This window comes from Miscanthus floridulus, chromosome 3, assembly GCF_019320115.1.
Source record: "Miscanthus floridulus cultivar M001 chromosome 3, ASM1932011v1, whole genome shotgun sequence".
NCBI classification, from domain to species: Eukaryota; Viridiplantae; Streptophyta; class Magnoliopsida; order Poales; family Poaceae; genus Miscanthus; species Miscanthus floridulus.
This window is the reverse complement of record NC_089582.1, coordinates 143,513,231-143,528,275: the sequence shown is the minus strand read 5'-3', so window position 1 is coordinate 143,528,275 and position 15,045 is coordinate 143,513,231. Positions and strand designations below refer to the sequence as shown.

At 52.0% G+C, this 15,045-nt stretch overlaps 1 protein-coding gene across 1 annotated transcript; it reads right to left on the bottom strand.

Moving 5' to 3' along the window:
* Nucleotides 1-12,438: 12,438 nt before the first annotated feature.
* On the bottom strand, nucleotides 12,439-14,445 carry LOC136542678 (cytochrome P450 709B2-like). Its single transcript, XM_066535207.1, has 2 exons — nucleotides 14,019-14,445; nucleotides 12,439-13,895 (listed from the first exon to the last, which is right to left on the bottom strand). The coding sequence occupies exons 1-2, from the start codon at nucleotides 14,290-14,292 to the stop codon at nucleotides 12,631-12,633; spliced, it is 1,539 nt and encodes a 512-aa protein (XP_066391304.1). The 5' UTR covers nucleotides 14,293-14,445; the 3' UTR covers nucleotides 12,439-12,630.
* Nucleotides 14,446-15,045: the final 600 nt, after the last annotated feature.

Genomic DNA, 15,045 nt, shown 5'->3' with positions numbered 1-15,045 from the left:
AGACCAGCACCAGCAAGAGGGAGATGCAAAAGCACAGGTGGCGGCCATGGGTGCTTCAATAGCATAACATAAGGATAGTCTCCTACTTCCATTGCATCTAAACTGAAATAAATGATAGGACGTGCAAATATTGTACCATCAACTCCACCAACCAAGGGCTTACCATTACTGAAACCAAGCAGCTGGGGCTCCTTTTGAACTATAATATGCATAATATGAGTCCAGGTTCCAATTTCCATATTTGAGGCCACCCACTGCTGCACGTTGTCGTTAGTTAGCTTTTCGATGCCCAGTTTTTGAAGACGCATTGCTAACGTTGAGCTGCGAGCATCTCTGTAAATTATATAGCATGACTGTTGAATTCCATCCTGAACCAACAAAGCAGTTACCAAATACTTGCCATATACAAGGGTTGAGAGTGAGTTGCAGTCCCAGCAAGTGTGCATATAATAATATGTGACTGTAGAATCAATTTTCCCATTCATAAGTTCTACCAGAGCAAGCAAATGGCAAGAACATCTCACAATTGTAATTTGAAGAATTCTAGTTTCCATCCGAGTTGCTGACACATCAACAGCACGTATCTTTGCTACTGCAATTGGACAACACTGAAATAGTGGTTGCATATTAGATGTTACTGTAACCACGAGATGTTCACCTCCCACCAGAGATACTCTTTTGAGCATGGATGCATGTAGTATAATCAGGCCCCATTGACTAACACTAAGTAGCAGCATAGCTCTCCTATCATTGATGAGATGCAAGAGAATTATAGCAGCACAAAATGATTGAAGCCAGTGAACTGTCTCCCTGCAATTGAGTTCATCTTGCACTGCACCTTGAAGTAACTCAAGCCAATGTTTCCAACCCTCTTGATATTTCATACAATGGATGAATGTGACCCTACACTGGTGCACTGCACGGTGAAGCACATAACTCACTGATAACTGAAACCATATCCCTATGCTTTGGGGAGGTGGCCATGGAGGCTTGGGCACCATGACACCTTGGGTGAATCCAAACAACAAGCATGGTTCAACTCCATCACCCAAGCACGCAAACTCCATAGGGGGAGGCCATGGTTGCCTTAACTGCACTAGATTCTGAGCAAGAATTCCCTCAGACACCCTCTGAACAGCATGAGTTGCAATGGTTGCAGAACAGAGCGGAACAGCAGCACCATTAACTGAGTATGCATGGGCGAGATTAGCAGTGAAATACCTTGGTTGGTTATGCTCTACAACGTCCTGGAATACCACAACAGCAGGGCCAAGGGTGGAGCGTGAGTCGATGAAAGAGGTAAACTCCTCTGCTGCTTCCACTAGCTCAGGTATGGAAGGAAACGTCGGCGCCGCAGCAAGGATCGACGAAGGAGCCGGTGCAGTGGTCACTGACTCAGGGGTGCCCCCAGCATGGTTGTGACCTGGTGTCGAACACCATGAGGGCGATGTTTGTGCGAGCTCGCCGGGAACAACCTGGGTAACAGCAAGCCACGGCTCCTAGAGCTCCGCCAGGGGATGAAGCACTCTCTGTTGGAGCTCACCCACCTCGAGCTCAGCCATGTAGAACATCAGGGCCAGCCCATGGTTGTTGTCGCCCCAGCAGAGCATCTCCCCTTCCCAGAGCGCGCCGATGGGGACGTCGGCGAAGCTGCTGTTGCCGACCAGGCAAATCGTCGAACATGTGGCCTGCGCTGACCTCGCAGCCATCACCCAAGCCAGCAGCCCACCACTTGCAGCGCCTACAGCATTGGCGCAGAGCGTGGCAACCGCGGTGGGTGCCTGGCCATCGCGACGGACGGCTCGATCGAGTGGCGCATCGAAGTGGGTGACACCAGACTCTGGGTCGTCGTCGAGGGAGCCATCGTAGCCACCGAGTGGGGTGGCACGGAGCACACACATGACAGAGCCGAGGCAGACGCAGTAGAGAAGGCTAGGGTCATTGGGCGTGAAGTCATCGTGGAGCCGCTGTATGCTCACGCTGACGAAGACATGGTCGCTGGCACCCATCCCCTCGGTGCGGGTGATGGGGCGCCACTCCTGCTTGGCGCGTGCGATGAGGAAGAAGGACAGCGCCTCCATCTGTACCAGCAACATGGATGGGGAGGCATAGAGAGGCCTCCAGCGGCGGGAAAGCACCGCCGTGCGCATGGCATCCTTGATGGGGAGGCGAGAGACGATGTCGTGGAGGAGCACATCTGGAAGGAGGCTGAGGCGGTCGAGGTCGACAATGTCGTTGAGCGCGGCGGCTAGGCGGTAAGGACTCTCTGCGGCGTCAATCATGGCTTGGACCGCCGCGAGGCCGGGGTTGGGCTCGTCGGTGGAGATGGCGTCGGACGCGAGCTCGAGGGAGATGTCGACGCCGTCAGCAGTGTTGATGGCGGCCGACTCCTCCAGGATTTTGGCAGGCTGCTCGAACAGCCCACCCCAGTTGTCAGCGACGATGGATCGTGCCCCGCAGTGCTGCTCGTCGGAGTCGTCGCCTTCGTTGAAGAGGTCGCCCCAGTTGTCGGCGACTACGTCGGCTCCGAGGGCAGCGGACTGGGTTGGAACGGTGACGCCCCGGGAGGCCTCCCGCACGGCGTCCTGCTTGGCCCCCCTCGCGTCGCACTTGTCGAACAGCTTGTGGAGTTTGCGGAGTTCATCGAGGTATGGGGTGGACAGCTGAACCGTCGGCGGTGACGGCGTGGTAGCGATGGCGGTGGAGGTTGGCTCGTTGAAGGACTGTCGGAACCCGTCAAACTGAGACTCCAACTCCTTGCGCATCGCGTGAATCTCAGCCAAGAGCAACTGGTAGTCGAGAGGAGCCATGGAGTAGTGGTGGTGGATTTCGAGGTGCTACAGGATTTGGCTCTGGGTACCAATTTATTAGCATCCACACTATATTGGTTCACTGGATTGAGAGCAATAGGGTACAGGACCTCAAGAGGAAGGGAGGTCAGAGTTCAGCAAGCGATCGGGAATGGAGGATTGGACTGGAGGAAGAGTACTCTAGACCTAGAGAGAGACCAGAGGAGGAAGATGAACAGTACAGTTGTCTTCTGAATATTTCTTCGATGTCCCTCCGGGTTCCCTCTGTCTCCTCTTGTACTGACTCTAGACATACAGCAGACCCAGTGTTATCATGGCCCATATCCCTCTATCAGTAGCAGGCGGACCGTATAGCTGACACACAGGTGCGCCCCCGCTAGCCGCATGTTACCCCTAAGGAGCCGCTCCATTACAGCGCGGCTGCCCCCTCCCCGCCAGCCGCCCGCTACCTTCGAGGAGCCATGCCGCCCCCACTGGCTGCCCGTCGTAGCCCACTCGCCTCTGCGCAAACACACCCCTGCACCGAGAAATCATGTGTGGGCTGCCACTGCCATGTACCACCAAGGCCTGAGCTTCTGTGGATATGAGAAACTGAGGAAAGAAGTGGCTGGTACTCGCCTACTCGGGCGAGTCAGCAGAAAATGAGGGAGGAAAGGGAGGACCAAGGGAATAGTCAGATTCTGCTCGGGCAACCAATGCTTAGCACCGGTTTCTCAGCTCCTCGGTTCGATTGGGTCTTCGAACCTTAGGCGAAGCCGAAAATCGATCATCTCAGATATATAAACCGAAGTCGAAGCCGAAAATAGAAAAATCTGACATTTTGGGGCTCGGTTTTCTATTTTCGGCTAAAAAGTGCTAGCCTTATGCTTCATTGAGAGGGTATAAAGAGATCAGTACAAAGCGCTAGGCGCCTTGCTCCAGACACGAGAAGCGGTGGAGGCAGAGCAGTCGCGCACCCCACGCTTAAGCTAGCAACAAACAATCAAGGGAAACAAAACATGGTGTGCTACATTATTACATATTTTGCGAGATTGGCTTATGAGCCGTCCTCTGCCCCTCTCCTCTGCCCCTCCTCAGGTGACTCTAGCACCGTCGGAGCTTGTACGGATACTTAAAGTGTTGAGTGAGTCTCGTCAGAGTATAGCACGGGCCCAACAGGAATAGGCCACCGAGTCGAGACAGCAATGAGAAACGCTTGTCATGATGTAAGAGCAGGTGAAACAGCAGTCACAATTTCTTTCTCAAGCCCTGGCAAATCAGAAGGCACAGATGGCTCAGGTTGCTTTAGTCAGCTTTACACCTATTTTTCTTTTACATCAATGCAAAATCCTAAAGTATGTGCAGGCTACTAAACAATTGTGTTCCATCGTGGCATGCTTGTATGGGATTTGATTCAATTGGCTTGGCTAAGAGATGGTGCCTGTGGTCCTGTTGGGCCGTTCTGAACATAAAAGTCGATTTTTTTTAGTTACCTGTGCCGCTGTGCCATGATTTTTGTTCACTGGTTCTTCATGTCATGTGAGGCTAAGAACCTGTCATTTAGCTCTTGTTGCTTGACTGCCATGTTTGTCACATTTATTTCTGTGTTCAGAAAAAAAACAAAATTGTATAACCATGTTCAGATGACAAATGGTTGAGAACTGTGTGGATCGATAAAATCCGAAGATAATACTGAGTCACTAGGATTTCTTTTTCCTGTATCAATGCATCGTCTCCAGTCATTGCTAAATTACATTCTTCTTGCACTTGTTTATGGTGGAACACTGCTATATAAATGGCAACATATGAATGTGTGTCTGGAGCTACTTTTCGCACCCACGGAAATGTTTCTAGGCTACATGGTTGAATTATCCTGCTGAATAGCCTTAGTCTGAAATGGTTCTAAAAATAATAATCTATTTTAACTTTCATCTGTGAATGTGTACCAGTAACCGTCTAAAAACTTTTGATAGGTCAGCTGCAGGTAGGTTTATGAATTATGACCGTTTCTTTTTGCTACCTAACGAGAGGTACATGCTTTTACTATGCTAATTGCTACTTGATGTTGCTTTATAAAAAAAAATCAATGTGTGCATGTAAGCCTAGGGATCCGTGATCCTTAGCTAATACTCCTAGGCTTACAACATTAGCTATGCTGCTAGCTAATACTCAATTCGGCAAAGTAACTGGTTCTTGGAGCCCTTCAACATTATTTAGGCAGAGATCAGGAAACATAGATTACCTATGCTGAGCTTAACCTGGTAGTAGAGTTTGATATGATCTCTGCCGCAGTTTGTTCACAGTATTAGTACGTTGTGCCCATCTCCGTTCCCACAGTCGTCGGCTTAGTTTGGAGCGTCCCTTTGCTGACCACAAACAGTACCAGGTGAGGATTTCTTTTTTTCTTTCTCGAATACACAAAAGATTTACGTATCATTGTAATTAAGGAGAAGAGTTTAACGGTACAAACGACACGCTTCTGATGAGCGCGTTAAGTGGTCTTACAGCTATTACTGGACCTACCTACCAGACTGTTAGAACCAGGTGAGGATTTCTTGTATGTTGTTTTGTGAACTTGAGTTTTATATAATAATAAAATTTGGTACAGTTGGGCACTTCAAACATTTTTTTGTGATATTTAGTGACTGAAGGACCGAAGAGACTTCTTCCAGCTCAGATCTTCTATTCTCAAAAACAAGAAAAAGGTATCTATGTTGTTATGGCAAATATATCACCACCAAACAGATGTTTAATCCACTGCTCACTATCTGGCAATTAATGGGTTCAGAGTTTCAGACTTTCAGATATTCAATTCAATCTTTCAGACATCGTTCAGTCTCTTCGATTAATGGAGCTAATACCTTTCGTACTTAGAAATGAGCTGGGACAGCAGGACATCAGCTGGAGGGCGCTGGAGCAGGAGAAACTGAAGTCTGACATAGTTTTAGCTTCTATTTGGGTGGTGTCATGTTCTCATATCATTGCACGCTTGCTCTTTCTTCGGCAGTTACTGAGTATCTATGGAGCAGCTGGGAGAAAAGGCTCAAGGTCACAAACTAGCATCCTTTGAAGTCTGTTTTTGCCCAATTATTTTGTTACTAATCTGATATAAGATATCACAGAGCTTAGCTCTTGAATTTTACTATAATCTTGTCAGGACGTGGAGGTGGTTGTTTTGTTGGTGATGATCGCAGTGAAGTGGAGCTTTCTTGCTGTGATGGCAACTTTTTTTACAAGGAAGTAGCTTTTTTATAAGTTGAAATTATTCATGTTTTGTGAAAATTCCTGTAATATTGATGATTAGTTACAAATGGATGCTGTGAAACATGACGCTTAATAGTATAGCACTAGTTTATATTCGAATTATTGTCGTATTATTTTTTCTCGTTGCAACGCACGGGCGCGAGGTCCGAATTACCTACCATAAGCCAGTTGTTGCCCACTTGATGACTTCCCTGGAGATCTACACCGTAAATTTCGGCCCATAACTATTCCATCCACCATTAGATGATTAGATCACGTAGCAATTTGTTTGGTTGTGTCAATCGAGAATTGGTAACCAGGGAAAAGGATATGGGCCTTGTGAAAAATTGATACCACCCACCTCCCGATGTCATCTGATTATTAAGTTGTGTGGACGTAATTTCTGTAAAGTAGTCTGCTGCTCTCCCATCAGTGTGAACGTGCGGCAGGGGCAGGCGCCGAAAGAGCTCCCTGCTGCTCACTGTAGCCACAGCAGTGGCAGACGTTAAAGTCAGCCCTGCTGTCACATCTAATCACTATAGCAGCATGACATGTCTATGTACTAGGATCAGATGGGTAGAGTTATATATATAGCAATTCCCACTGCAACTTAGTAAAGTTGAGCGAGTTCAGTTTTACTATCTCCTCTGCAGAGCTCCGGCCAACGCTGGTGCTTGTGCTGTGTGTGCGCGTGCTCTGTTCTCCCTCCCTTCTTCTACCTCTAGCCATAGTGTGTGGTCGGCAACGTCGGTGAGCGGTCGGCTCACCCGTGCGGGAGATCCTCAGGCCAACAAGTGGTATCAGAGCCGTACAAGCGTCGTCGTCGGACTAACCGCTGGCGATGACGGATGATTTGGAGATGAGCGACAGCAGCGACGCTGCTGTGGCTACCTAGCCACGACAGGAGGTCATCGTGCGCACGGTGCGGGAGGTCAGCGGCACCAGTTGGCCGACGCTGACTCACATCAACTACGGCGAGTGGGCGGTGACCATGAAGGTCAAGCTCAGAGCCCGACGGCTCTGGAATGCTATTGACAAGGGCACCGACAACGAAAAAGACGACATGTCAGCATTGGAGGGTATCCTCGCTGCTGTGCCAGCAGAGTACAGGGAGCCATTAGGGACGAAGAACTCTGCTAAGGAGGCATGGGAGGCCATTGGAGAGATGCGCGTCGGCTCCGACCACGCAAAGAAGGCGACGGCCCAGCTGCTGAAGCAGGAGTACGCCACCCTCAAGTTTAAGGATGGTGAGTCGGTGGAGGACTTCTCCCTCCGCTTGCAGTCGTTCATCAGCAAGCTGAGGAGCCACAGCATCACCATCGACGAAGAAGAGGCGGTCTCCAAGTACCTTCACTCCATGCCGGTGAAGTACATCCAGATCGTTCTCTCTATAGAGACGATGCTAGACTTGTCCACCCTCACCATTGAGGATGTGACAGGCCGTCTACGGGCGGTGGACGAGCGCATGGAGCAGGCCACAACTACGACGGACAGAGGTAAGCTGCTGCTGATAGAGGAGGAGTGGGCTGCCCAAATAAAGAAGTCCGAGGAAGCCTCCTCCAACCACGGTGGCGATAGCAAGCGCTGCGGCAAGGCTTCTTTGGAGAAGAAGAAGAAGAAGGTCGACCCCAACGCCTGTCGACGCTGTGGGAAGACGGGTCATTGGGTAAAGGAGTGCCTAAATTGCAAGCAGGAGAAGAAGACTAGGGCTCATTTAGCACAGGTTGATGAGGATGACAAGGCTACTCTCCTGATGACAATGTTCTGTGCACTGCACGGCGTTGAGGCGAAGGAGAAGGGAGTGGTGATGGCGGTGGAAGGGCACGACAAGGCTCTGAAGGTTGTCAACCTCGACGAACCGAGCGCCTAAGTCCACCTCAGACGTGTGGGCGGCGAATAGGAGCAGCGGTGGTACCAAGACTCTGGCGCCAGCAACCACATGACGGGCTCCAAGGAAGCCTTCTCTGAGCTCAACGGCAACATGATCGGTACGGTAAAGTTCGGTGATGGCTCAAGGGTGGCGATCCGAGGGTGCGACACCATCATCTTTAGGTGCTAGAACGGTGAGCACCACGCGCTAATGGATGTATATTACATCCCGCAGCTGCGTTCAAGCATCATCAGCATTGGCTAGCTGGATGAGCACGATAGCGAGGTACTGATCAAGGACTATGTCCTCAGGATCAAGGACCAGGAGTAGTGGTTTCTTGCCAAGGTGAAGAGGTCCCATTACTGGTTGTAACTGCTCGACTTGAAGGTGGAGCAACCGGTGTGCCTGGCAGCACAACACACCGAGGAGCCGTGGCTGTGGCATGCCTAGTTCGGCCATCTCAGCTTCGACGCGCTCGGTCGGCTAGAGAAGATGGTCCGAGGGCTGCCCCACATCAAACACGTAGGCGAGCTATGTGACAGCTGCTTGGCCGAGAAGTAGAGGAGTCTACCTATCCCAAAGGCAGCCAAGTATCGCACAGCGGACGCTCTCGAGCTCATCCATGGCGATCTCTGCGGGCCAATCATGCTAGCCACAAACGATGGTCGGCGGTACTTCCTCCTGCTCGTGGATGATTGCAGTCGCTAAATGTGGCTACAACTCTTAACGAGCAAGGACGAGGCGGCGGAGGCGATCAAGAAGTTTAAGGCGCATGCGGAGGCGGAGAGCTGCAAGAAGCTACGTGTGCTGTGGACTAATCACGGCGGTGAATTCACTTTAGTGGAGTTCGCTACGTACTGTGCGGGTCAGGGTGTGGTGCGATACCACACCGTGCTGTACTTGCCACAACAGAATGGCGTGGTGGAGCGGCGGAACCAGACAGTGGTCGGCATGGCTCGATCCATGATGAAGGCCAAGAGCATGCCAACAAGGTTCTGGGGTGAGACGGTGACCACGTCAGTGTTTATCCTCGACCGCGCGCCCACCAAGGCCCTGAAGGGCAAGACGCCGTTCAAAGCTTGGTATGGGCGCAAGCCAAGCATGTCCTTCCTCCGGACATTCGGCTGCATCGGCCATGTCAGGAAGACGAAGTCGGTCCTCACTAAGCTAGAGGATAGGAGCACACCGATGGTGCTCCTGGGCTACAAGGAAGGTACCAAGGCATACCAGATCTATGACCCATGCGGAGGCAAGGTGGTTGTCTCGCGCGATGTCGTGTTTGACGAGAAGGCGGCCTGGAACTAGGACAGTCCGGGCATGGAGGAAGCTAGCGGTTTCACCAACACCTTCATCGTCGAGCACTTGGTCATCCACGGTGGTGGAGACGCTGGAGAGGAGGTGCCAACCACTCCAGCAATAGAGCCGAGCACTCCTAGGGCGATGCCGAGCACTCTAGAAAGGGTGCTGAGTACTCTAGGAGTGGTGCCAAGTGGTCCTACAGTGGTAACGACCACTCTAGGACGGGTGCCGAACGCTTCCGTAGCATAGCCGAGAGGTCTTACAGTGGTGCCGACCACTCCAAGACTGGTGCCGAGCACTCCTGTAGTGGTGTCAACCACTCCAGGAGTGGTGACGAGCGGTCCAGGAGTAGTGCCGAGCACTACAGCTGGAGTGCCGAGCACTCCAGGTGCTGTGCCGACCACTCCGGCGGAATAGGGGACTCCATCGATGGATTGAGTTCGCCTCACCTTCAAGCGACATCATAGAGTTCGTGGATGCTTTCCACGACGGTGAGGAGGTACGGTTCCACAGGCTGGACAACATCGTTGGTGGCACAGGGTCCTCAAGCCTAGCGGGTCGACTGGTCAATGACCCAGAGCTGCTTCTCATCAGTGTAGACCCACGTTCGCGCTGGCCAAGCGTGATGCAAATTGGCGATGGGTGATGCTGGAGGAGATGAAGGCGATCGAGGAAAACAAGACTTGGGAGCTCGTCAATCCACCTCCAGGATGCCGTCCGATCGGCCTGAAGTGGGTGTACAAGGTCAAGCGGGATGAGCGCGATGCCATTGTCAAGCACAAGGAGCGCCTCATCGCCCAAAGCTTTGTCCAACGCGAGGGCATCGACTTCGAGGAAGTCTTTGCGCTGGTAGCATGCATGGAGTCTGTTCGACTGCTGCTGGCTTTGGTAGCAGCGAAGGACTGACGCGTCCATCACCTAGACGTAAAATCGGCCTTCCTCAACGGCGAGCTGGTGAAGATGGTCTTCATCAGGTGACCTCCGAGCTTCGCCGTCAAGGGAGCGGAACACAGGGTGCTCCGACTGCGCAAAGCGCTCTACGGGCTGCGGCAGGCCCCGCGAGCGTGGAATGCCAAGCTTGACACCATGCTGGGCGAGCTTGGATTCACGCGGTGCGCAACCGAGCAGGCACTCTACACGCGGCGATGGAGGAAGGAGGAGCTCATCGTCGGCGTGTATGTGGACGACTTGATCGTCACCGGCGCGTGTGCGGAGAACATCGACAGCTTCAAGTGCGAGATGGCATCTCGTTTTCGAATGAGCGATCTTGGCGCGCTCTCCTACTACCTCGGCATCGAGGTGAGACAGGGGAAGGAGGCGGATACGCTCGATTAGAGTGCGTACGCCTCGAAGCTGTTGGAGCGGAGCGGCATGGCTGAGTGTAAGCCGTGCGTGACTCTAATGGAGGAGCGGTTGAAGCTGACAAAGGCCAGTATCGCGGCGAAGGTAGATGCAAGACTCTACCGGAGCATCGTCGGTGGTCTGTGCTACCTAGTCCACACGAGGCCAGAAATTACGTTCGCCGTGGGCTATGTCAGCCGCTTCATGGAGGATCCCCGAGAGGATCACTGGGTCACGGTGAAGCGGCTGCTGCACTACGTCAAGGGGACGGTGGATCAGGGGATCGTCTTCCCCAAGACCAGTGGAAGTGGGCTGCAGCTCATTGTGTTCAGCGATGTAGACATGGCGGGGGACATCGACGGACAGCGGAGCACCTCTGGCGTGCTCATCTTCCTTGGCTCGGCTCCAATCTCATGGCCGTTGCTGAAACAGAAGGTGGTGGCGCTGTCCACTGCGAGGCAGAGTATGTGGCGATGGCCATAGCGGTGTGCCAAGCTGTGTGGCTGCGCCGGCTGCTGGGCACGCTGACTGGGGTGGAAGCCCACCCACCAGTGCACTGATGGTGGACAACCAGCCCGCCATCGCCCTCGCGAAGAATCCAGTTCAACACGACCGGAGCAAGCACATTGACATCAAGTTCCACTTCCTCAGGGACTGTGTCGATCGAGGACAGATCGTCATCGAGTTCGTCAAAACTGGTCGGCAACTCGCGGACGACCTCACCAAGCCGCTCGGCCATCTTCGGTTCACGGAGCTGAAGAAGATAATCGACATGGTGGAGGTTCTAGGGTTAGTAGCAGGATTAGGAGAAGAATTGTAAAGTAATCTGCTGCTCTCCCATCAGTGTGAACGCGCGACAGGGGCAGGCGCCAAAGTCAGCCCTGCTGTCACATCTAGTCACTGTAGCAGCCTGACATCCTGACATGTTTGTGTATTAGGATTAGATGGGTAGAGTTCTATATATAGCTTCCCACTGTAACTCAGTAAAGTTGAGCGAGTTCAGTTTTGCTATATACTCTGCAGAACTCCGGCCAACACTGGTGCTTATGTTGTGTGTGTGCTCTGTTCTTCCTTCCTTATTCTACCTCTAGCTATAGTGTGTGGTCGGCAACGCCGATGAGCGGTCGGCCCACCCGTGCGGGAGATCCCCGGGCCAACAATTTCCACTCCGCCGAAAACTAACCAAACAAATGTTGTTTTCTATTACAGTGTAATGGATAGCACACTGTTTCCTGATTACATTGCCATTATCGTTGTTGGACCTAAACCAAACAACACCTAAGATTCACGTTGGTTTAGCTTACCGCAAGTCGATTATACAGGCTCCGGATAAGTTGCCAAGAATAGTTCATTTGAAAGTGTTTGACCTTGACTATTGTCCGGTGTGAAGATTTGCTGGTTGATGGAGCCTTGATTAAAGTATGGTTCTGCCAACTCTCTGTGAAATATATTTGGTGACTATGAACTTGTTTGCCAGCTATGACCGATATTTGTCTGGTTCTGTTGCTGCAGTGTGTGAATTATATATGAACTGTGTAATGCTAACAATCATATACTAGTTAGTAATATTTGTGATCTGAAACATTATACAAGTCATTTGGTTACCTGATAATATTCTATAAAATGAGGATATATTTGTACCATTTTCCTCTTGTTGTCCGCCTGTTCGTAGTTGTTGAATCAGTTCATGTTGATTATCAAACTTTTTGTGTCAATCTGATCTTGTATTATGCCATGTTACATTCTGCGGTTCTGCTGCCTTGCAAGTTGCAACTTGCAATAGTAAAAGATCTAATTTGTGATGCATTTGCATACTGAATTCTAATCTGATGCTCTAAAGACTGTTTGTCGGATTCCTTAGAACACTCATTTTTTTCTTGTTCCCTATATCCTGTGCCCTGGTCAACTCAATTACTCAAAACACCCGGGGGCTAATAGCCTCAGAACATCCATTAGTTTAAAGTAGACGGGTTCAAAAATAACATAATCTAGTGTAGAAAAAAAATAACTACAAAATGGAATATGCTACTCTGGTATGACCAATTGACCATATGATGCGACTCTACTCGTACTCTTACGACATTGCACCTACAGGGGCCTGAGGAGCATGGGGAGCCCGTGCCTTGGGCGCAGGGTGATCACGTCCATGGGCGCGTGGACGTATTTTGGGGACAGCTCGAGCTCAAACCTCTGCAGGATCATGGCGACCACAGCCTTGGCCTCGATCATTGCGAAGTTCTGACCGATGCACGACCTTGGCCCACTAGAGAAAGACAGCAACGCATTGGGGTACTTGGCCGCCCTCGTCACCCCGTTCTCGAACCTCTCCGGCTTGAACTCACCGGCGTCGTCACCCCAGACCTCCTTGTCGCGGTGGATCGTCGCGATTGGAATGGTCAGGATGGCGCCCTCGGGTACCCGGATGCCGCCGAGGTCGAGGTCTGATCCTGTCTTCCTCTGGATCAGGGACACGGGGCCGTAGAGCCGCAGCGTCTCCAGGAGGAACATGTTGACTAGCTTCAACTTGTTGAGCGCGTCGCCGGTGGGGACCTCGTCGCCGCACTCCCGCCGCACCTCCTCCCGGAGCCTGTCCTGCCACTCCGGGTGCGTGCTGAGCAGGAAGGAGGCCCAAGTGAGCAGGTGCGACGTGGTGTCGTGCCCGGCGAAGAAGAAGGTCTTGCACTCGTCGATGATCTCGTCCATGCTCAGCATCGGCGTCTCGTCGTGCTCCGGCTCGCAGGCCTCCAGCATGAGCCCGAGCAGGTCGTTCCCGTAGCCGGCGGTGTCCTTGTTGGCGAGGCGGGTCTTTATGATGTCCATGAGCATGCCCCTCACCTGCTTGTCCAGCTTCCATGTCCGGAGGTTCTTCTCGGTTGGGAGGTACTTGAGGGCTGGGATCTGGACGTTGAAAAAAGTGGAGAAGGCCAGGTACTGGAGCTCCCTCTGCGCCAGGAAGACCCGTTTGCCCTCGTCGTAGCTGCTCCCGAACGCCGTGTGCGAGATCACGTCGGCGGTGAGCTCCTCAAACCGGCTGCTCAGCTCGATCTCCACTTCACCGCCCTTCGCGAGCTGTGCCTCCCACTCGGACATCATGGAGCGAGCACAGTCGGACATGGTCGCCGTCATCATCTTGAGCTTGTCCATGTTGAAGGCCGGGTGCACGACCTTGCGGTGGCGCTTCCAGTCGTCGCCGTCGGTGAGGACGAGGCCCTTGCCGAGGAGGCGGGAGATGTGCGGGTTCATGAGGTTCTTGGGGTATAGGCCGGTGCGGTCGAAGAGCACCTGCCTGACCACGTTCACGTCCGTCACGCACACGTTCGGCCTCGCGCCGGTCCAGTACACGAACGTCTTGCCTGCAGCCACGCACGGAGCCTCGTAAGTAAGAAACACAACAATCCTGCCAAGAAAGCGTTCGAGCGCCGACGAAGGACGCAATACGCCAGCCACCAGGTCTGTGACGACTGACGACGACGTACCGTAGAGCGCGATCCACTTGCGGAGGTGCGGCTGCACCATGGGGATGCAGTCATGGTCATCGACGTCCAGCGTGACGGCGGCGCCCTCGGCTCGGAGCCGCTTGATCTCGCCGAGGCTCCCGGTGAAGAACCTGTAGTCCGGCCCGCGCACGCCCTGCGCGCGGAACCTCCGGGTGATGGCGTAGGGGCGCCAGACGAGGTGCACTAGAGCGTTGAACGCCCACGACGCCAGCACCGCCACGACGGCCGCCGCCACCATCCAGGCCACTCCCATGGCTCGCGGTCACTGCCGAGCTGCTACCTCTCAGAGTCTCAGTCAGTCGGGTTTGCACGTGCGCGCGGCCGAGTAGGAAATCTTCTGCTAGATCTCTTGGTTTTCTTGCTGGGTTGAAAGAAAGCTTGTTTTTCTGCTGACACTTGGATCGGAGGTGAGGTTGTCTGTGTGGAATGAATGCTGAGGGTGGAGGGTGCTATTTATAAAGTTTACTCCATGTCCTATTGAATATTTGCACATATGCATAAAGTATTAAATATAAAATAAAAAATAATTAATTATACAGTTTGCGACTAATTTATAGGATGAATCTTTTAAATTTAATTTGTCTATAATTTAACAATATGATGCTATAATAACACATGTGCTAATGACGAATTAATTAGACTTAATAAATTTATCTCATGGTATCGAATTCTGTAATTTATTTTTTTATTAAATCCGAACACCTCTTAAGATACGCCACACCTAATGTGACAACAAAAACTTTACACCTGATTTAAACAGGTCCCTAGTCGCCGGGGCGCTTGGTGGGTTGTCGGGGCCGGTGAGATTAGTGGTGATGCGAGCAGAATGCAAGTGGGAACGGGCGTTTTCGTTTGCAAGAGCAGGACCGCTTGATTGACGTCCACATCGACATGGAAAACCGCGTCGCTCTTCCGGTTTCTGGAAGGTCGGGCCGTAATACACAAACGTTACGAAATGATGCTCCACACCTACTAGTACTTTGGACTGAATATGCGAATATATTGC